The 24,119-nt window shown below is 43.4% G+C and overlaps 2 protein-coding genes across 2 annotated transcripts in view; one reads left to right on the forward strand and one right to left on the reverse strand.

Moving 5' to 3' along the window:
* The window catches only part of lrba (LPS responsive beige-like anchor protein), a 175,977-nt gene that overhangs the window by 106,770 nt on the left and 45,088 nt on the right, over positions 1-24,119 (forward strand). Inside the window, exons 40-43 of the mRNA XM_053417628.1 lie at positions 19,693-19,810; positions 19,996-20,098; positions 21,322-21,437; positions 21,548-21,660. Of these exons, the coding sequence (XP_053273603.1) occupies positions 19,693-19,810; positions 19,996-20,098; positions 21,322-21,437; positions 21,548-21,660 (450 nt within the window). The remainder of the gene's footprint in view (positions 1-19,692; positions 19,811-19,995; positions 20,099-21,321; positions 21,438-21,547; positions 21,661-24,119) is intronic.
* mab21l2 (mab-21-like 2) lies at positions 976-2,872 on the reverse strand. The gene has a single exon (XM_053417630.1). It carries the CDS (start codon positions 2,450-2,452, stop codon positions 1,373-1,375), a length of 1,080 nt encoding a protein of 359 aa, XP_053273605.1. The 5' UTR covers positions 2,453-2,872; the 3' UTR covers positions 976-1,372.

The following is a 24,119-nucleotide window of genomic DNA, read 5'->3' on the forward strand; positions in this document are numbered from 1 at the left end:
TATATATATTAAAAATATTTGAAGCATTGGTGTTGCTTCTAAGTTTGTCGATGATTCAATATCTGGTCAGCCTGTGGTTGAAGTTACAATATGGCTGAGTTTGAATTCACGTGGGGGGGGGGGGGGGGGGAATGTTCCTGAGGCGTGATGTCAGAATACATTTATTTTGTTACAATATTTCCATTGAACGTGAAATTTGTTTATTTTCTTCTAAATTGAGAATGGGGAAAGTTAATATAAAACCGCGGGAATCACACGTGTTGTTTTCGTGGTGTGTTGCACGAAATTACAGCTTTTTTCTAATAATTAGTTAAATTATCAAAATAAATTGTATCGGGCCTTCTTGATCATTTTTCGCTCCTCAGCAAATTTGTTTCCCTGTAAGCAGATCACACAAATTAAATTACGCACAATTGTTGTGCTCTGGTTAAAACACTGTCAGTAGTGAACTCCATGTTGACTGCAGAGGTCTGTTGACCTACAGTTGGTTGTTGCACCTGAACGCTCCAGGATTTTAACGTGTGCGAAAATGGGCTTTTTCAATTTCCTTCAGAAGTTATTTGAATGTGATTTGTTTTTTCGGTCATGTGGAATAAAGTTAGAATGTGGAGTTGTCGTGTGTAAGATAAAGTGTTTTATCTGGTTTCTACCGCATTAATCAGACGAGGGTTTAGCTGCAGGCCTCTTAGAACACAGCAGAGATGCTCCCGTATATTAACATGAGTCGTCTGATTTACACCCTTTCTAAAATCCTTTTGAGCCCGTGACGCACTGTTAAAATAACAAACGGCCTAAAGTCGGCTTTGCACATTCCTCCTTTAAAAAATGTGCTACTTTCTTACTGTTTACATTTTTATTTTCTCTTTAGAAAACAACTAAATTAGTGATTATTTCCGTTGGACAATAACAAAATAAAATGCGCCGTCTTTGCCCTCACCTGTCACAACACGTCAAGACACGAGGCCAAGTTGTAAGTTAATTTGCAACATTTTTATTAACATTTCTTTTTTTCTTAAAGTCACATAATGAAAAAAATGGAACTTGGCACGCTACATTTTTATTCTTTCACTTAACGATTTTTTGTGCATATATTTAAATAAACGTTTCTTCACTTTGTGAAAACATTTAAAGAAGACAACTAAAAAGTTCTTACATTTGTCTGAAAATGTACCTTCACCTTCTCTCTGGCAGTGGCCCAGTTCATCCATTTTCTTTTTCTTAAAAAGGGGGGGTTCTGTTGATGTTTGCATTCTGCATTATTTTGTTTCTGAATTTTTTTAAGTTTTTTTTTCACATTGCTTTGAGAATCATCTTTGTCCTTCTCTGAAGTTTTATCCCAAAATGTCTCTCGGCTCTTTTCTCCACAATCGCTCTATAATTTGTCCAAACTTTTGGCGTTGGTGAGGATTTCTCTCGCTAGTCTCCATGTCTGCTTCGCAGCAGCCTCCAGGGCTGAGTGAGGCTTTCCCTGAAACAAGTCCAAGTTTGGCAAGAAGTAGTGGGGACATCTGCGGCACTGCAGACAGGATATGAGCTGCAGCAGGATGCCGTTCAGTCGGTCTCCGAGGCAGGACTCGTCCCAGTCGGTCTCCCTCGGGTGTTTCTCGCACTCGTACAGCAGCAGGGTCTTCATGTGGTAGTTGTTGAGGGGCATCCCGGGCAGCTCCAGGTGACGGTCCCTCAGGGTCTTCAGGATGGACAGAGACTTCTTCCTGCAGCCGGCCATCAGCAGCCTGTTCTCGGCCTCGCTGAACTGCAGGACCCACGCGTCGCTCTCTGCAGAGCTCTGCTTCCCCGTTAACGAGTAGCACTCTTTGGAGAGGAGGTTGAACCCCTCGGCTTTGACCTCTGCTACCCGGTTCGGACCGGGCCAGGGGATGTGGGGCATGGGCCACTGAGCGGCGCTTCTAGGCCAAATCCCAGTGCACTTGAACGCGGGGGTGATCTGCACCACATACCTCTCCCTGATCCGTAGTCTGACCTCGCTGGTGTCCGCTACCATCTTCACCACGTCGCGGTAGCTGCACTTATCCACGGCCTGCGCCACCAGGGTCTGAAACCTGGAGCGGATCTTCCTGGCGGAGAGGTACCCGGAGGCGGTGATGAACTCGACCCACAGCGACATGCTCCTTTTCCGGCCGTCGCTCAGCTTCAGCACCGCGCAGCCGGGCAAGGAGCCGTCGTCCACGAAGTTGAAGACCCCCATCTGGTTGAGGTACAGCACCACCTCGAACTCGTTGGGCGAGATGACCTCCATCCCCTCGAAGCGCGCGTCTATCTCGCTGAGGGAGCTGATGAAGCGGGGCTCCTGCACCTCCACCTCCTTCAGGACATCCGACACCACTTTACAGACCTCTCGTATGGTCTTCGCAATGGCCGCTTTGCGAGCTTGGCATCGCTCGTTGTGATATTTGTTGAGCTGGTAAACCAGCTTCGCCTGCGTCGCTATCATGTTCGGGCAGAGGTCCGGGCTGTACACCGGGGAGTCGCAGTAAGTTGACGGATCCAATGCTTACCGGTTAAGCCAGAGGCAGACGCTTCCCCGTGCAGGAAAAATGAGTAATCAAAAGTTTTTCTTTTTTCTTTTTCTGTTCCTGCCTTTGCAGCGGATGGACGTCAGTGTGAGGAGGAGGAAACGGATAGGGATGCGACGCAACAGCTAAATATCATTGGGACTGAGCTCTTCCAGCACGGCTAGGTCGATTCATATTCAGCGGGTGCGTAATGATCCGTGTCCCGGGCTGCAGGCGCTAAAGGCTCGAACAGCATCTGTGACCACTCATCGCTTCTCACTCTTGTCCTCCTTGCTCTTGCGGCCCCCGCTCACTTTCTCGTCCACACTCAGCTGTGAGCCGGACTCGTGTAGTTTATGAATGGCTCCTCTAGGACGAGTGGAAGGGGGTCGGGCTTGTCCTCCTGCAATCATGTGCGGAGCTGTCAGTGCGCGCAGCCAATCAGAGGCGCCCGGGGCGGACGCGGGGGCTCCTGCAGGAGATCTCCTGTGCAGCCGCAGCGGCAGCGTCCGGGCGCGCGGAGCTGCCCGCTGCTCCCCGGGTCCACGCAGGGAAACACAAACCTTTTCACGGGCTAATGCCAGCGTCCTCTCGGGCTGCAGTAAAGCATTTTTGTTTTTTTGTGGGTCTCTCTTTACGCGCAGTTTCTCCTGGTGCGTGTGGAGGATTGTTGTAGAGACAGTGTGAGTGACAGCCTTTGACTTTAGAGACTTCTGCAGATAAGTCTCCTGCTTCTGCTTCTCTCTAACACGTCTGTGCATCTTTGTTGTTATTTGCAAGGCTCAGTAATTATAGATGTTTTATTTTGACAACGTTTTATTCTCGGCTTGCCCTGGTTTCCGTATAAAAATAAATCAATGACGCGTGTTGGCTTCAATCTTAAAAAGACTGTTGTTTATACGAATTTAACTTTTTCTGATCCAGATTTCTAAGCGAATCACACAGTTTGTAAATTAAATTAAAAGTGAAAATGTCTTTCTTGTTTTCCTACTGTCTTCCTTTAGGATCTACTGTAATTCCTCTTTATTCTATTTTTCCAAGCGATTTTAATTATTTCTTAATCCACATTAAATACTTTTAAACCCTTGTTTATTGTGAACCAGTAAACACAGTTCATTCTTCGTGTGCACCTGCAGCTGCAGACTTAGAAAAACCCGTGGTCCCAACTGCATTCATCCTCCAAACTGGTCATTTAATTGGAAGTGTAAGGATATTTTTGCTGCAGATATTTTAATATCCAAACACAGGAGCTGACGTAAAACGTTTGACTTTGGCCTCAAACTGAAAAAATAAATAAACACACGTTATTTCGCCTGTGGCTCTATCACCGTGAATCTTGTCCATGCTGAATAATTTACGCATGAGGCTCAGTGAGGTTGTAATTGAAGTCATCTTGTCACCCGGACTTCACGTTGAGGACTAAAGAAGCCATTACTCCTCTTTTTGTCCCCCCACGCAGACAAGAGGCAGGAGTGTGGGACACGTTTAGATTTTCTGAGCATGGTGGAAAAACACCATTCTGCGTTAAAAAAAAAAAGAAGATCCATCTGATTTTTTTTAAATTATTATTATTATCGTCACATCTCCACATGTCTGCAAGTCCCGTTAATGAGGTGACGGTCATTTGCGTAAACTTTCACTTAACTGCGCCTTTTTTCGCGACCGTCTGGTCGAACGTCTATAAAGGCTTTTGTGAATCAACTCAAATCTTCAAACTTTTAAAACTCTTTTCTGAACAGAAAGTCTTTCACCAGAGCAATTTATTTAAGGAGACAAGTATATTCCAATCATTCCATTAATTTCAGAGAATTAAATACACTCCTAATCTGACTGTGTTGTTTTATTGAAGGTCTTAATGTAAAAGTACATCTCAGACAATAAGGCCAATAGTTGAACTTAAAGATGCATAGAGTGGAAAATGTCTATATGATATTTCCTCTGCCTTAAGATGCATAATATCTGTTGTTTCAAAGAGTAAAGAAATAGAAAAGTTTCATATGCTTATGTTTATTTCAGATCAAATGTTTAAAACACACTTAACCTAATTAAACTACTTTGGTTTATTAATGAATTGCAGAAATACATTTACTGGTAGGATGTGACCGACTTTGCACTGGATTCTGAAATAAGCTGCAAACATAAACATCAGAAAAAGGTTAATAGAAGATTAATAGCCCTGCTATAGTTGCCCAATTCCTCTGGAGTTCATCAAGAAGCCTTTTTCCACCGATGAGCCTTTAGGGAGTGTGAAGAAACTCATGATTAAATTCTATGAATTTGTTATTTAGTTTGATTTGAAGTGAAAGTGTCCTGGTTGCTATTTGAGCTCATCTCAACGTAACAAATAAAGCTCTATTCAAAAATCTAAATGCACAAGTTAACACAAACAATTTTGACTGTACATAAGAATCACAAACAGCATATATATTATTAATATATTGGCCAAATGCAGGAAGATACTTGTTTTATTCAGGATTCTTGGTTAAATCTTGTGCACTGTAAGTTATAAATCACGGCGTAGTACTTATCCTCAGTTAAATTAACTTTGGAAACAGTCGAGAGGATTAGTGGCAAATTAATGAATTACTTAATCATCATTAAATGGATTAACAAAGGATTCAAGAGGACAGATTAGTACGTTTAATTTGCTGGTGAGTCATGACATTTGCATTTGATGCACAAGCTGCAAAATGAACCCACTATGCACATCCAGAGATTCCTCCGAGAACCAACAAGAGTAGAGAAACTATGGCGAGAGAAAAGCAACAGTTGACTTGGCAACCCTTGATTTATTATGAAATCAAAACTGAGCGTTAAACTGAGTGTTGACATTCCTTCCCTTCACATCATATTCAAGCAAAGCGATACTTACACTAATGTGGCTGTGGAATTTGGGAATAGATAGAAGCTGAGAGAAGTAAATGAGGATAAAAAAAAAAATAAAAAAAAGAGACTCTGGCTGATGATTGCATGGTGACTGTTTATTATCAAGCTCACAGCTCCAGAGATTAATCGACCCTACTTGGAGAGCAAGTGTCCAAATATTATGAAGGGCATTCTAACTGTAGCTTTGTAAAATATATGACAACCCAAAGCTTTTAGAACAACGTTAGGAATCCACTCTCTTATCAAACCGCATTCTGCTTTTTATTTTAATTTTAGTGCAAGATGTTGTAAGTCAATTGATTTTGAATTAAATCGCTTTATTTTGGCGGTTGATGTGGAAAGGTTAACCGTAACTCACAATATGAGCATTCACCTTGTGGGCATTCTGTGTACATAATGTTCAACACACTGCCCACGCAGCTAGCAACAACTTTAGGAGCCTCGTTTTTAGCATTAACCTTTATTAGCACTAAGTTTATTTCTACTTTACTTTGTATTGTGCAGCAGCTTTAGCGTTATGTATAAATCTAAGGAAAGTGGCCAACAGAGTGTCACTCAATCACTTCTCGTCCGTCCCTGCTTGCTACTTCTGTGTGCCCTTTATGTCCCGTGAACATTCAGAATTATCTGTGGTTCCTAAAGAGTTTCCCCCTGGTCTACACTCGACTGGAGAGAAGATCAGGAGCCTGTCAGGGAGCTCTTTGATCACAGCCTGTGTGACGACTCCACACTGATCCCCCTCACCAGCACAAAACAGTGTCCATGCCTGCTGCAAATCTCTGCCAGCTGATGAGTAACCTCATTGCTTCTCCTTTTTTTTCCCCCTCTCCACTTCTGTCCTCGCTCTGTCTTTCTTTCCCACTGTCTCAGCCTTATTCTCCTTTACTCTCCTCTGTACTATTTACACAAAACTATATTTATAACATAGTTTACAAATAGCAGAACAACCTCTAAGACACCATTTGTCTTTGCCATTTATTTTAAGTAGATTTGGTAAGGAGCTTCTTTATTGAATGTCTTAAAATCTTTGCACTCAAGTTGGATTTTCGTCGTAAATTAACACTTTTTTTGGCTCATCTACTTGTTGAGTCTTCAATCTGAAGTACCAGTTTACAGTATACTCCACAGACTGCCTTTACATTTGTATTCCTTTACGACAGAAGCACACACACAGTCAAAAACGGTTCACGCAAAGACGTCTCTGAACGTTCAGGCGTCTTTTTGAAGACGGCAGTCGGAGAAAATGTCTTTGTTTTGCAACAGGAGGCACAAAAGTTTCTTCCTCGTGTCTGTTGGAGTTATTGCGCTTTTTACTTCTAAGTGAGTGATAAGGGAGGGGGGATGTCAAGGCTCGGCGTTGCTCTGTAGTGCTCCTTTTTTCTCCCCCCTTTTTTCCTTCCCTCTGGAAACATGATAGCTGCAGGGAAAGTGGCTCGCTGCCTCACAACACACACCGACATGCACATGTGCACAAAGACCAACATCTGCACACATGTGAGCCGAGTACCTTTTTGATGCTTGTGTTCACACATTTTCTCGCTGTCTCCCGAACCCGGGTGGACGCAGCTGCTGCCTCCATAGAGGACTCAAAGAAAATCATCGCAGGCAACTAATTGCCTGGCAGGCCCCTGCATCTGCTCGGCAGATAGAAGAACTGATGAAGTCACAGAGCAGATGTGTGTTTGCCTGTGTGTGTGTGTGTTTAGGCGAGCCCTCTCTGTGTTTCGGCACAAATCATTAATATTGCATGTGGAGTCATCGTTGCAGAGCCACTCCTGGAGACTGCTACTATTGCATGAATGAGGAAGTGAAATTCACTTCACTTCCAGCAGATTGGTTAAAGAAAATGTCTGCGAAAATGTCTGCGAAAACCTGATATTTGTAACCCTCCCTTAGAGCCGTATCACATTCTGAGGGTATTATACATTATTCCTCTGGCATAGAAAACAATTTAATAATCCTATGTGAGATTTTTTGAGTATGTGGTACATTAACCATGTAAAAAATTCAAATGTAGTATTAAAAATACCGTTGGGGAGATCAAAGTCTATTAATTTCGGAGTGTAGTTCTGATGGACACAAAGTTACGTGTGACAGCTGCAAAAAAAGTATTTAATCTTTGGAAGATGCATGTATTTGTCATTTTGTGAAATTATAAAATTTAAAGATTATGTATGCCATCTTGGAAAATTGGGATTATCTATCAACTCACTATCTTTATAAAACTATATTTCTTTACCGGCAACATAAAGTTTGCACTGTCAACAATGATATATTGTGTGAACTTGCATGCTACAGAAACACTAAGTATTTAGGATGCAGATGTGAATGAAATTATCACACAGACATATTGCTTGAGTCTTCACTCCCTATTGTTCATATATAAAGTCGGTGTCTTGGTCATAGCTCACATAATGAAATCTTTCCGTGCCAGTGTATCTATCCTGCCCAGCTGCTGATAGCACCATCAGTCAGTGATAACTTGGCACAGCACCGGCCTCCACGTTCTACATTCTTGCAATGGGTGTTCAGTTCTCGGCAGATGGACGGAACACAAACACGAGGGCTGACGGTGTCGACGTGGCCAAATGAAATGAGTCACACTCCCTGATGACGTTAAGTGTTAGCACTATATCATTTTGAGAGCAACGATCAATGGAATACGTCCATCACCTGACCACTGACTGACCAGTCTCTCTGTGGGGCTGTGGTGTTTGTCCTCAATCCATCAGATACCCAATGCTGTGTTTCCAAAAAGTTTCAAAGACCAAGCAGAAAATTCTGGTGGAAAGAAAAGGCCAGTCCATTTTGTCCAAAGATCAATGTCCAACCTTGGGCTATGCAATGATTAACACCCCACATTGAGAAGGCACTGGTACCTCTAATTAGTGGGGCGGTGACGGCTACCCGGGGTTCACTGGAGTGGACGAATGGTTGGTCACTTAGTCAAAAAATAAAGAAAAGACCCTGGTTCTATGTAGCGACCAGTTTCATATCGTTAAGCTCTCCCTAAAGTGTCAAACTGCGGGGGCTGCACCCCGCCCTCCCCCCCGTCCTCCTGCTCGCTCCGCCAAACTCTCATGGTCACCAGGGACGACCTTCGGCTGCAGCTGCCAATCACAAAGAGCCGCGGCAGCAAGAGGTCTCTGCGAGAGGAGCCTATTGATTTTCCAGTTAGAGCCTAAGTAGTGTGTGCTATAGGACCAATGGACAGCCCAAGCAGGTATGTCATTATCAATGAGCCCAAGGAAACGGATTCCCTCACTCTCACTCATTCATATCGGCCTCCCTTGCCTCCCTCGCTCCCTTCCTCTGCGGTTGCGCCACCCATTGCCTCCGCTCCCCTCGTCTGCTCTGACAGAGTGCATCCTGAGATGGTCAATAAATCGTTCGGGGTACACTACAACAACAGCTAGAAGAGTGATGGGCTGGGATGACCTTCCTCCTTTTCATTCCCTCACTCATGCACTGTCCGAGCCTCCGTGCTTTCCAGGTACAGTGATCATAGCACCTAGAGGACATGAAGTGTTTCCTTACCAGAGATGAGACTGTGCCCCTTTCGGAATGTCCAGCGTCCTCGAATCTTCAACGTCCAGGTTCAGCTTTATCTCAAACTCTCCCTCACGGTGCACTTTGGCTCATCCAGTCATCAGTAAACCCAATTATTATCATACTGCTTCTCTAGCTCTGCCTGGCGGCTCATGGCGAGTCTCTGTCCGGACCTTGGGAGCTGCTCCCCATAAAGACACGTGCAAACAATTACGGATGATTTAAGCCAATTAGAGGAGATAAGGCCAAATAAATGTTTAAAGCTTCCTGAAGAGTATTTCTGTTTCCCAGTAGAACAGTAAAGCCTTGTTACTGTCTTTAGTGTCCTTTTACTTCTTCTGCCTCTCACGCAAAGTACACTCCACTTCTGGTTCCTCTCCCCTTTGAGCCTCAGAACACATCGATATGGTTGTTATATAGTCTCTCCAGTTGTCGGAGGGGTTGATGAACTCATGCTGTACGGATGGAGTCGGCGGTCCCCTCACCAGATGTGGGGTGTTTAAGAGTCATGAAAGAAGACTCGTTAAGGATGAGCTTCAAAGCATCTAAAGATACCGGCTCCTACTTTTGCTCACAGCCCATATCTCTTCCACTCATGCTGACATTTTTTGATTATGGCCAGTGTCAGGACCATGAGATCAAGGGCCTTATAATGACAGACTTTAAGAGGTTTATTTCTTAGTATTTCTTTTGGTATTTTTTTATACATTCAAGCCCAGTATCTTGAGGATGGCAACATTGATTTGTCGGTCAGATGGTCAAAATGTTGGTCTCCAAAAAATGTTAATCCTTCTGACCTTGGTGATCCTCAGACATTTCCTCATACGCTATGTTTGACTTTTTTGTTTTATTTTGAGTAACATGCCCCAACAACTCTTGGATTAATTGTCATGAAATTAAGTTCAGACATTCAAGCTCCTTAGAGGATGAATTGGGATTCTTTTGGGCAACTGTTTTCGGTAGCATCACCACAAGGGTTGACATTTTGTGGTTTTGACTGACATGCCTAATTTGTTCAAAACTTTAGATTATAAGCAAAATCTCTAACTAACAACATTCCAAAAAAGCGTATTATGTGTTTTGATGAGATAAAAAAAAAAAAATCTCGCTAACTTGCTCAGTTAATATGGTTTTGTATACTTGCCAAAAAATAGCAATGTCATTAAGAAAATCTTTTTTTATTTTTTATTCTTTAGCACACCATGCTTTGTGATTTTAGCAGTCTCACATAACCACTCCCATAACAGTAAATTCTGGGTTATGTCAAAATCTGATATTTATGCCTATAGTTTATTCTTAGTGTGAGACTTTGAATCTTAGTTTTTCCCTTGAGACGATTTGAGCCGTTGAGACAAAGCAGGCTGATGAATGCCTGTGGTGAGTGGTAACCAGGTAGGACAGGTTGAGGAAAGATGGTTGCCACATTGGTAATCGCATACAAAACATTAGCGACAGTGTCATCGCCACCTAATGATGACTAATGTCTCCCTTCCAATTGCTTTCCCCTTACACACACACACACACACACACACACACACACACACACAACTACATCATCCCAAATGAACATGCTCGGCCCCTCTCCAGCTCCCTGTAGGTGACCTGACTTTAGACCTTGACCAAACCACAGACCACTGTGGCTGCGACCTGGCTCACACTTAACCAAACACCTCCAGACAAAGAGCTGCTGCCCCCTCCTTGCACCTGAGCCTACCCCCTCCATCATGCTCCATCTCTGGGCTTGACTGGGCCAGTCAGGGGGCAGGTGCCTCCCCTCCCTTCCTTTGATTGATCCCCTCTCTCCATCATTTATTCTCTTCGTCCGCCTCTGACACACGTGTCAAATGCAACACACCAGCCTGATGGATAGGCCTGTTTATGGATGCCAGTCTGCCTGGTAGGCTACTGATATTACAATCAGCACCTGTGTACCTGCTGTTCACCAGAGCCTCCGTTATTCAGCTGAGGTCAGAGAGATGCTCGGCTGCGATTGAAGGATCGATGTCCAGCGCAGCACATTTGAAATCGGAATTGTAAATGTGGTCCTGCTTTGTCAGGAAGGTCTGTGCTGCAATTCAGATGATAAAACTAGATCCATATGTCATAGACTTCGAGTAACCATCAGTTCTCCGGCTTCTTTTCATCTGTATTTTTCATATCTCATAAATACAAAGGAACATGTTCGACTGGGTGATGATATTAATTATAGCGTATAATTCCTTGAAGGAAGTATTCTACGCAGCTGTATTTATTTTCACGAAGCAAGCGGATGGCATTGATGAGTTCCGTGTGTAAAGACATGTGATGTGCTGGAGAGCAGAATGTAGCATTGCAGAATTCTGGTGCCTCTATAGCCATTATGGTTAATGACCCATCCAGTCTGGTTGAAATGGCACCTCCACAGGGACATTCTGCAGATGACATACTCATCCACGGCTCGTTTCCAGCCGACATCAGCACAACAGAGCTCTTCCTCCTGATCCGCAGCAGAAAGACTGTAGATTAAAGATGCAGCGTGAATACAAAACCACTCTCAAACCCAGATTATCATTCATACTCCGGAGTTAAACCTGGAAGATGAATGGGTTTTGTTTGGTGTTGGCGACTTCTTCAAGCTGCTAGTTATTCATCCTGTTAACTCAACACCTCAAGAAAAAAAACATGATGCACTTTTCTTTCTTGCACCATGGAGTTTCATTTCCATTAGTTTAATGGCTCAGGTTAAATCAGTTTCACTCCGGCAATCACAGTCGTATTCAATCTGTATATTAATGAAACGCTGTGGCCAAGTTAAATTACATTGTAAAACGTCTGAACCTCTTTCAATAGTTATTGGATTGTCTGTGAAGCTGTGCTAATTCCTCTATCGGGTGTTTTAGCATCTTTAAGTTCACTGTCTCACTCCTTCATGGTTATTCTTCTGTCTCACCAACGTCATCAGTATCGTTTTCCAGCCTCATCGTCCAGCTGCATTTCAAGAGACACATTTCTTCTCCCTTATTTTTCAGAACATAAAAATAAGCAACACGGAAAGAGAATATTTGACATTGTTTTGTCAATTTGGCTTAAGCCTGATTCCAAATGGATGATAACAGTTTGCTTTATGTGAAAAGTACTGTTTCTGAAACATTTGTTTTAAACAAGCTTGAGCTGAAGTTATTTTAGCGGCTTACTCAACTGAATAAGTCTACAACTCCATGTCGAGTCATCTATATATGATATCACCTTAATATCCAGTTATTTAAACTCTGGACATCATATGACACACCTTTCCCCAAGACCCTTGCTAAACATACTACCATAAATCTAATTCAATATAGGAGAAAATGTGTTCTACTGTCATATAGTGAGTACATTGTTTTATGTTTTCCTTTATTTAAACAAGGTCTTTTGAAATTGTACTCTCTTTTTCAAGACAGGCCAATGCATATAAGTAAACATGCATAATTTAACAGGTAACCTCACATATGTTAAAATAGTTGTACATTAAGAAAAGCAGTTACAATTCAATAGTGAATTAAAGTCTTTTTGAACAAATTGGGAGATTTCAGAGTTTTCTGCAGCTCATTTAAAGTTAATGAGCAGATTACCTGAAACCAGTTACCCCCAAACTCAATTTGGACATGTAGTACATTTGCTGTTAGAAGTACCTGCTAAAGCTGTAAGCCCTAAGTGCTGTGTTAATATGAGACCCGAGAGCAGAGCTAATGAGACAGTTTTTGCAATTGTTTTAAATAAATAACAATCAATGCAATTCCCTTCCGTTTGGGTGAAGACCATCTTCTGCTCATCTTCTACGAGTGAAACTTGTTATCTGCCGACAAACCAGAGAAGATGCTTATAAATTGAATTTACTCTATTGCACTTGCAGCTCTGAAAATGCCTACCACTGATAAACCTGTAGCTCCATTTGAGATACCTTCAGATTCCCCCTGGTCTCCACAGCTCGGTCCTTTATACGAGTCCCTTTCTCTCCCTCTTCTTTGCGCTCCGGACAACCAACCTTAAATTCCCCAAGAGGGGTATACTTTTCACCCCACACCCACTTAAGCTGGTGACAATAGCCGGATTAGAAAAGAATTTACTTCAGCGAAGCCTCGCACAAACCCCGAAAAAAAGGCCTATCCATCACTAAATAGCAAAATGGGGTTATGAGGGAGAGCGGGGAGAATGCGATAGGAGTCGGTCAGCAATCCTAACCTGTCTGATGTTTCACCACGGCAGATTATAGGGAGCAGAAGGCCAATAGCACTGAGTCTTAAACAGCTCCCGTGCCTCAGTGGTAGCTCTTGGCTGTCTCCTTGATTTTCTGATTCGAGGATGAGAAGCATACACACCTTTTCACTTTGTGCCCGACGTGCAGGTGTTTAACTGATGAGCATGACAAATCAAGGAACGCATTTAAGCTCTTCAGTCCGATGTCAACAGGTGCAGCGATGCCCCTGAGGCCTTATATGAGGCTGCTGCTGTGAGACATCCACTTTCCATCCACTACATCCTAACACAAAGCTGACCTTTAATTTTGATGGCAAATTTTTGTTGCACTTTTATTGTCGCCGAATCAATTGGATCCTTCAGAAGAAGATTCCAGTCAATATTTGAAGGTGTAACTTTACCGATGAGGGTTTTAAACCTGCACTGTGATAAAGCATGGACGGCAGAGAGGATCTTCTTCTGCTTAATCTCTCGCCCCCTCTTCTCCTCATTTATCTGGCCTTATCCCTCTTTTGTTCCTCATCACATTTGAGCCACCAAATCTGCCCTTTGTGCTCCCAGTCACAAGCTGTGAAGGGCTACAAAAGGAAGCGCTGACCTTGAATATTTAAATAAAAACATTTGAGGTTGTTTAATGTCCTTTGATATTTTACTAAACGCTATATGTGTTTAATTTCTAAAACTTTGGAGTTCAAAACATGTCACGTTGACTTATTTTCTGAGGTTATGAGTTGTGTTAAACTCTTATTTCCAAATCCTTGTTTATGTATTATTGTTTCCATGTGGCCACTTTGGTATCCTATTATCTCCGGGCCCTTCTAAGGATTTCACCCTGATAGCTTATGCCCAAAGGCTGAATGTCTAATGAGTTAATGCACTGAAGTCCTCAGTTCTCTACCAATTAACCCCAAAAACCACTGCAGCATTTCTCTAAATCCACACAGGACCTTTCTTTTTGTTCCTGCTTTAAAAGGGCTAAGCCGTCAAGGAAAGGGAAGGAGAAAAGGCTAACCAGTTAGCAAACATTGAAAAGGGCCAGAAAGGGGTTTAATCCTTATTAGGCTAAATTCAGACTAAGTGGCCCCAGAGATCTTTTCAAAGGGGACTTTCTTCAGGGAGTGCTAACTCTTACTGGGCGACGTTTGGGACTGAATGCTCTGAGCCTTCAGGCTTCACAGCCTTACGCTGGCTGCAAGCTGGGCTTGTTTATTTTGCTTTAATTCTCTCACACTCCAGCGCAGCTTCTCAGTTGTGTTTATTATTTTGTGACCTTGTAGTTTGTTTGACTTCCCCCGAGGCAAATAGTGCTTTACCTGTGTCCAGTGATTACATCTTGAATTAGTTACATGAGGCTAAAACAATTGTCCCTCTCAATATCGCTGGACACAAATGGTCTTGACTACTGATGCTGAAGCATGTGCAATGTCACTTCTTCCTTATACATAAACTCCATGTATATAAGATGATATGATTCAGCTGCTAAGTAATTTGTTTTTAAACGTTAAAGCGTGGTTCCTTTTGGATAATTCACATTTTCATTGTTTTCCTGAAAGTAAGATAAGTCAATTGTTCGATATGAATGTGCAGCCAGCAGTTGGTTTGTGTAGCTTAGCATAAAGCCTGGAGTAAACAAGTCTCTATCCAATTAATGTATTATATTTTGTTTTATTTGATTCTAAAACGTGTTCAAATTCTCATTGCGTTCCTGCAATTGATACAAAATTTGACACTTAAGAAAATTAACATTAATTTTCATACTATAATGTTAGGTAGTTTAGCGGTTACTTCTTAAAGTGTTGAACGTTTAAGTCAACTCTTTGATTTTAAGTGTTTGACACGTCACCCTTATATTATAGGTTTTCATATTTCCCCTGCTGGCACAGCTGCACTACTCCCACAGTTCAACATCCATGCACGTAGCCAGTTGCATAAAGCCGAGCTGTGCAGAGCCATGGAGGCTTGAGGATAACTGCTGGAGTGTGAAAGTCGAGTCATGTGGCTGCACTGTGTCTTGAGGTCATATGATTCCCACTTCTTTTGATCACCATTGTTTTCTTCTTGAATGGCTTCACCTTTTTTTTTCTGTTATACTCGCAGCCCAGCTTCTCCACACCAGCTCACCACCAGTGTTCTCCTGGTTGAAGTGTAAACCTCTGTCAAAAAATCCTGCAGCACAGAAATATGCCTGTGCATTTGTTTTTATTTCTTTCCAGTATACCTACAGTACTCCTACTCCCTTTTCTCCATCTTTTTTTGTTTTTCTCTCTCTGGCTATCACTCAATCGCAAAAGCAAAATCCGTCTTAATTGGCTCCAGAGGGCTCGGGGAGGCTTTGTGTCAGTGGTGATGAGGCTCCTGATTGGTCCAGAGGCTCCGGCAGCCAACAGATCCTTGTTAGCGGGTCGAGGTCCTTTGCTTGCTCGTTAGTCCGATGAACTCATTTGCTGATGGGGGGTGACAAGGCCTCGTTTACCGGGCTGGAACAGAGGATCTCCGGGGGGGGGGGGGCGAACAGGAATATGGATAAGGAACCAGGAGAAGTAGGGAGTCGGATTGTAGGAGATATAAGATCAAATATTTTTTGTGGATGCACCAGATGAGCTCTTAAATGTCAGCTTGTGTTTGTCTGGGCTTTCTTTCTCATTTGCTGCTGCATTAAAAGTCTCGGTCCACTGGAATCCTCCCTTTTGTTTTTATTGCAGACAGCTTCCTCTGTAGTCAGTCAGTGAGGGAAAACCAGATCCTGAATAGCCCAGATGCAGCTTGATGCAGTGGTACACACACATGTGCCTTTTAAACAAGAGAAAAATAGACGTCTAAGTAGTAAAAGTCAGGAATTTGCAACCTCTGCATTGTTTGCATGCACGTGAAAACCGCTTTGTGACGTGTGTGTAAGTGTGGAGTGGGATGTGTTGGAGTGGGTAGTGGAAAGGCTTCTGGGGAATGAAAAGCAATAAGCGACTCTACATGCTGATAAGTCCACAGGTTTTTTTTTTCTTTTCCTATTTAGTTTTTTTGGTATGAATTCTATCAAGTTCTCCCAGCACCGCTTGTCCCTCGCCTCTGTTTTGATGTTGATGGATCACCTCTCTTCCTCCCGCTCATTAATTTCATCACCTTATCTCCCACACCACTTCATTTGACCAAAAGGTAATAATAAATCCCTCATCCATTATCCTTTAACTGAGGCAGCCATGCGGAAATACTTAATAACAGGCAACAAATTGCACTTCAATCACCTCATTTTCCTTCAAGGGCTACATTACACGGAACAAGCAAATATGCATATCGTTGCCTTATCTCACACTGTTTATGCACAGTTTTAAAGATTTGTTTCAAACATAATTGATCTTTAAATGAGTTTTTTTAATATTTTGGGACAAATATATGGATTCACTTTTTTTTCTCAACTGGCGGTGGCTTCTGTCCCCTTCTGCTCGAGGGTCTTATCAGCCCCAGAACACACCCACTCTCAGGCTACCAGACAGCCAAGGCAGCTGAGAGCCTCATCTGTCTTGAACCTCGCTGCTGATAGTTGGTTTGTTGCTCTCCTAACTCAGTTTCAATTAAATTTTAATCTGTCGCAGTGATGCACCTGATATTACCTGTGTTTCCGAAAAAGGTTGCTGTAGGAGATTGGGTTTGCAAAAAGGGAGGGAGTGAGAGGGAGAGAGAGAGAGAGGGAGAGAGGGATAGGACTCGTCTGCAGCATTTCAGTGGTGACGCTTTGTGTGTTTGTGTGTGTGTTTGTGCGGTTGTGGTTACACACCGTAGCCACAGTCACCCGTCCCCTCTTCATGTGTCCCTCTTCATTCCGCCGCCTTTTGGGCGTCTGACAGAGACAAACGACAGTGCTTCAGAAATGAGCAGCGGCCCGGCGCACAAACAGGTTGAGAGAGAGAGGAGGAGGAGGGAGAGCTGTGGAGGGAGAGACGGAGGGAAACAGCAGCAGCAATCAGGACTGGTTCCTTTGTTTTCTGTTTGGCTGCGTCCTCTCGCGTGACGCTTTGAAATTGATCTCGCGACTCCCCAGACCCCGAATCCATGGATATCGTTCTGCTTGACATGAAACATCAATAAAACTGTGCATGATACTCGAACCAGTCGAGTTGACGTGTAAGCTCCAGTTCTATCAGATGTTCCCATACCTCGCCGTATTATTTCTTAACAGAGCGATCTTTTGATTCAGATATTAATATTTAAAAGGTGAAACAGACCTAGCCTGGTCTGGTGTTGTGCGTCTGCGGCGTCTCTGTCTCATTCAGCCTGACCGATCCACTTCCACCATTTATCACAGAGGAAGCTGATGCAGCAGCCATAACTCCGGTCTGGACAATAACCTCTGCACCGTTGTAATTTGTCCAGACGTAGTGAGAGCAGCTCGAGTGTCTACGTGACGGAGGCTTGTCACTGCTCCTGCTAACCGCTCATCTGTTTCATCTACGAGAGAAAAGGCCTCAGCAGCACACAGAGCCATTTACAGCCTCCTGCAAGATTCATTGGTCCAGGGGAAAAAAAATGATATCTGGCTGCTTCTGTCATATCTATCTGCAGAATCACGGACGGCACCTCCATCACTTCAGCCCTCGGCGTCCTCTTGACATCCAGTATGAGTTCTATGAGGGGGGTGAAATGGGTCAACCACTCCCTTTTGGAGGTGAAGGGTCACTCACCGAGCGTCTACTTATCACACACCTGACGACAGTAATTTCATTTTTTGATCAGCGAGTACAGGAGAGACGCATTTTTTACTCCACAATTGAAGGATGGAAATCTCTTTGGTGGAGGATGACATGCACTGGTATCTCTGCAGGGTTTTCACTCTTGATAACCATCATGTCTGTCAGCAGAGAAAAATGATCACAGCTCTTTTGTCATGAAACTAAATCTCATCATATGTGGAAACGTTTTTAACATGAACGATTTGTTGGAACTATAAACAGGAACCAATATGGTCGTATATCTACACTATGTTCATTGGGAAATATCTCTCCCAAGTCTGTATGCTAAGTACGATTTTACCGCTAGCTGCCAGCTAACTTATCTTAGCATAAAGACTACTACTAAGAGTGGGAGGGAAGCATCAAGCCTGCAGGGCGCCAACCTGCAGGGCTTTGGTTCTTCTGCAGCGGCTGCAGGTTCGGTCCCAACTCGGCCCTTTGTCTTCCCCCGCTCTCTCTCTGTTTTAAGCTTACTGTCATGTTAATAAAGGTGAGATGCTCAAAAATATCTTCTAAAAAATATACATATCTATAAATCTCTGTGAATAAGTGGATTTCAAGTCAGGCATCAGTATATTCATTTTTTCTCTATATCTGAAATTTTCATTTTTTACCCCTCCATGAAAATATATTAGCTCGTATTATAAAATATTATTCTCTTTAATCATTTAAAAATACTGTTAACCCCTGTGAGTGCTGAGCCACCATCTCTGTGCCGGGCCTTCTGCTGCAGTCTGGAGGTGACTGGAGTTCGTCTGGAGCCCCTGTTCAGGAGGAAGATAGGAGTTTGGCGGATTCTGCCGCGGCCGGCTTCTCCAAGCCACTAATCCACATTTAATTGAACTCCAGAGGGTTTGAAGTGAGTCTGTGATGCAGGCAGGTTTTATTCCTCGGAGACACAGCGAGGCAGAGGCTGTCCCCAGCTAAAGGTCTCAGCTGGTCCGCTCGGCTGTCCCCTGCCTTTAATGAGCTCCCTTAACTTAACACTAAGCCCAAGTTAACAGCTCGCATTTGAATATTTCTGATTAATAACGCAAACTCCAAACATAAAGTGTCCCTTTTACCTTTCCACCATATCCCCTGTTCGCCCCCTGTCAGCCGGAGCCTTTGAATCCAGCGAAGAGGGGGAAACAAGCGCCCAGTTAACAAAGCAGAGCTAAATAGGTTAGGAGCGAATCTAAATGCTGGATTAGGAGGAGGACGACTCACGGGGGCAGAGCCGAGCATCTGGGTCTGTCGGGCGCGGTGACAACCGTCAGAACAAGTCACTCTGACAACCACCGCAGCCTCCACAGGGACACATTAAGCTCAGTTCATCGAGGCATTTTTAAATCGCGGGCTGTAGCTAACATAATATCGGGTGACCCCTCTGACAGTTACCTCAGTGGAAAAGAAGAAACACTCTAATCAGATGTTTAACATGAAATGGGCTCATCCCTGTCACGTCAGAGCATCTCTGCACATTAACGTTGTTTGTTTCTGTTGCTTGTGTTAACTGTAATTGTCTGATGTTCATCTCCACCTGTGTGCTGTATTATAGATTATCTTTTAGTGAACTAAGCATTTCCCTCACTCCCTCCAGCTGAATGGGCCCCATTCTCCTGCTGAAGGAATCTCTTTTTCATTGAGGCTGATCAATATAAGACATTAATCGTCCTGTTGAGGCCGTCAGGGCGTCACTGTTTGAAAAATGAGCTAACATAGCCTCCTGTTTGCTCCTCATGTCCTCCTCCCTTCTTCTTCCTCCTGATCGCTCCTGGTTTGTTTCTTTTTAAAATTTAGTTTTTCCTCGTTCTGTTTCTATCCAGATTCTGGCCTACACAGAAGGCCTTCATGGGAAATGGCTCTTCACAGAGATCCGGGCTATCTTTTCCAGACGCTACCTACTTCAAAATACTGCACTGGAAATCTTCATGGCCAACAGAAGTAAGACAGCACCAACAATAACAACAACTGCTTGATCTCAGTATTGGAACCGTGAGGGATATATTCGCAAAGATACTGTTTTTGTAAATTCCAAAACTATGTTCGGTGGCTTGAATTCAATGCAGATAGAAGAATATGAATATCATCCATATTAAAGCCGGGTTTTTCTCTGTGCCTCTCTACAGCTGCAGTCATGCTCAACTTCCCGGATGCTGCCACCGTGAAGAAGGTGGTCCACAGTCTTCCTCGTGTTGGGGTGGGCACGAACTTCGGCCTTCCCCAGACCAGGTGAGACTCACAGACATATTAGACTATCACTCTTCTTCTCTGCTCTGATGTTGGAGTAGAGAACATGAATGTTTTAAATAGATTTCAGAACTCTGACCAGACATTTTCTTCCCCTCCCTCCCTTTCCGTCCCGTGCACACATGGGTTGGTCCCTCCCACTCTCTCCACACCTACATAATTGCCTCCCAAACATAATTGGCTTCACACAAACAAAGTTCAGTTCATTTATTTATTTCCATCAGTGTGAAGCAAATAGTTTCTTGTAGGCCTGCAGGGCTCAAACCCTGCAAATTTAAGAAACACAACACATCCATATGGCAATGTAGTAGTGGGAGCTATACAATCAGTACAGAACAGTGGAGGTAAAAGTGCATCCTGTAATGAGTCAGTGTGAATGTAGTTGATAGTGTGTGTGTGTGTGTATAAGGCAATGGGCTCATTAATCAAGCTGGTTTGCAGGCCAGGGACACCTTGCCTGTATGACCTCAGGACAGCTGTACAGGCCAGCTCCGTACACACACACACAAACACACACGCACACACACACACACACACACACACACACACACACACACTCACAATCACACACACTTCGACAGCTACTACAGCATAAATTCATGTCCTATCCATAAAATGCCATATCACAACATGCACTCTATCACATTTCACTCCACTTGATGTAATCCTACTCTTTAAAACAACATATGGACAGTTTCACCTACTTTTCTCTCCTCTCTAAATGTTTCTATTTAGTTGTGATGTCATCTACATAAGATATAAAGAGCTACATTAATGCTCCTTGTTGTTTAGTGACAATATAGTGTTAAAACCTAAGGAACACAAAGTGTGTCTTGTGGTATGCTCGTGTTTGAAAAGTCGTATTCTCACCTTTCACAGACCTAATGACTATAATCTCACACCCTGACAGTGATTAATTCCATCATTTTCTTTTGTTTTAATTGGATCGGGGGTCATTTGTTTTTGTCCTATAACATACATCATGTAATGAGGCCTTGTATGTGTGTGTGTGTGTCTGTGCACGTGCACAAATAAATGTGTGTTCGACCCAATTTATTGCATATTTATCTTCTTAATTACCGAGGCTGTAACTTCAATCGATTTTTCATCGATTGACATTTGTATCGCTGAAGTCTAATAAAGCCTTCTTTTTTCCAAAAGTCACCAGTACAGCTCTTTTAAATACCAGTCCCTCTCTGTTGTAGGCGAATCTCCCTGGCGACCCCGAAGCAGCTTTTCAAAGCGTCCAACATGACCCAGCGCTGGCAACGGCGGGAGATCTCCAACTTTGAGTACCTCATCTTCCTCAACACCATCTCCGGTGAGCACACACACACACACACACAACCCACCACCACAAACCTTTTAATAGATGAACATTCGCACAAACACAAAAGTATCAGAAATTATTCTGAAACTTTCTTCCACCAGGTCGCACCTTCAATGACTTGAACCAGTACCCGGTCTTCCCGTGGGTTATCACCAACTATGACTCAGAAGAACTTGACCTCACGCTGCCCAGCAACTTCAGAGATCTGTCTAAGGTAATGCACTCATGTCAAATCCTCCCCTCGTCCTTTAGGAGACTATTTTTTTACTAATTGCAACGAGGGAGGGGGAGGACAGTGGAGATGCATTGGAACATATGGATGTGTGTGTTGCACCTAAAGTCCATTTAGTTGCCGTGTAATTGCCATTGATCTTTGTTAAGTGATCCAGCTCCTCAGTCTCTGGTGGATGATTGCTATCTTTACACAGGTGTAGCAATGTCCTGCTCATTCCACCACTAATGTATTTAAGTAGAGGACTAAAAGTTACTTTAAAGTTTTTACATAGATGTTTTTTTTAGGTACCTTTTAACTATTGATTTGTATATTGTTGGCATCATCCCTTATATCTCATTGTATCTGAAGCTGTTGACTTACGTTGGTTTAGTTAGATCCTGCCCTGCTGCAGTTAAAGCAAATTTTAATCATTTTCTGTCCACAACGGAAAATTCATAGTTTAATGCTTTCACGTTTGACCTTCTGCAGCACCCCAGGAAGTGAAGTAATACTCCCTGGTAGCTCCAGGCTTCAAGTGATTGAGCATAAAACAATGAAACCTGCCAGGAGATGCTCCCTGGCAGATAAATACACGCACTCACACACTGCTGAAATGGCTTAAAATGACTCTCCCCCATATTACATGTAGACGTCCAATTATTTACTTGCCTGGACTCCCTCCCTTACACGAGCAGAGAAAAAGCTGATGACTCCGAAAGCTTGCCAGCTCCGCTAGTTGGACTGCAGTTCAGTTGTGCGTAATGGTGTCCAGTGGTGGGAGGACAGAGGATTAGTTTGAGAGTGAGATGATTGAGCGACTGTCTCGCTGCTGGAACCGAAATGACTGAATAAATCAGCCCCGGCAACAAAAAGGCATGTGTTAATGGACAGGGGAGATGTCGGAGGAAATGCATTTCAGAGTTGCACTTGAGGGCATTTTGTTCAGGTCTCGGGGGGCGTCCATGTTCATGCAGGGCGAGGCACTCATCTAGTGATGGGACAGGAAACAGATTACAGTGAGGATGTATTTAGAGCAAAAGTGGAATTGGATTAATAAATGTAAAGAGCTGTGTTGATCTGGGCTGGTTGGTACTTGCTCCTGTGGGAGGATGAAATAAGGACCTGTCACTTTTAGTTTGATTTTAGATCAGATTTGATTTGATCATCATCATTAGATGTTGAAAACAAGAAAATCAATAAAAAGCTAAAAAATACATACATGTACCATATACTTTAATTCTACGTTTTTAGTTTTAAAACTTTGTAAGATAAAAAATACAATTTAGAGATTTTAACCCTGTGTTCAGTTAAGACTTAGATGTGGTACCATGGTTTAATACCAAAAATATACACAGTAGTTTGTCTCGCTCACATACTCTGTGGGTTCTCTGATGCTGTTCATGCTTTCAAAAGTCCCAGCTGTCCACAGAGTCAAGAGCTGGTCCACCAAAAGCACAGAGAAAAATAAATCCCCTGAAATTTGAAGGCTTGAAATTAATGGTATGATCAGACTCTTAGATATTCATTAATATCCATTAAACCACAGAGAAGTTAGAATGATGTGATCTGTACTATAATGGCCCTGTACAAAATAACATGACTGTGAATGCACAAGCACACATGAACCATCCACTCGCAGGTCCATCCTCTCACACTGCTGTCATACAGAGTCAAACAGCCCGGCAGTCAACACCTTGTCCCTGACGTTCGCCCCGGTGCTCCTTTCACTTTCGATCTGCTCCTCTGTGTCTCCATCCTGTGTTTTCATAGCTTTCCCCACGCTATGAGGCCGCATAATTTCTCTGTTTATCTGGCTTCATGTTGCCCAGTAGGCTGAAAGTGTGACAGTTGTGCTCGCCCCCACCAACACACACACACAGACCCACACAGACCCACACAGACACGCAGCCCTCCCTCGGTTTCTGCCTCCTGCTCTTCTCCTTTGCACTGCCTCGGAGTTTGGACAGCTCAGCCTCTGTGCTCAGTCAGGCCTCGCAGCCCCGGGGACTAACGGGATGAAGGGAGAGATGGGTGAGAGGAGGAGGAGTAGGAACAGAGAGACAATCAGAGAGCAAAAGAAAGAGGAGGAGAGTGAGAGAGAAGAAGAACGACAACAACATCATTTGATGTCCTTGTTCTTCTTTCTCCTCAGAGAGCAGAGCATCAGCAGAGAGAGTGTGAGAGAGCGTAGGGAGAGGGAGAGAGAGAGGGAGGGAGGAGGCCAATCTTTATTATATCTGTTTTATTCATGTTGTTGACACGTGTGTGAAATCAGTGTACGACCACTGGACCGTGGCAGACTGCAGTGTCTGGAAAAGGGCAGGCGGTGCTGTGCAGCCCACCGAAACAACCCCACCCACCCCCCCACCCCCCCACCCTCCGCTCCTCAGCTCGCAGTCATTTGTATTCTGTGTTTCCTTTCTCTGAATCCTAATGTTGTGTGACCTTCACAGCAAGTT

Source organism: Pleuronectes platessa, chromosome 3, assembly GCF_947347685.1.
Source record: "Pleuronectes platessa chromosome 3, fPlePla1.1, whole genome shotgun sequence".
Taxonomy (NCBI): Eukaryota; Metazoa; Chordata; class Actinopteri; order Pleuronectiformes; family Pleuronectidae; genus Pleuronectes; species Pleuronectes platessa.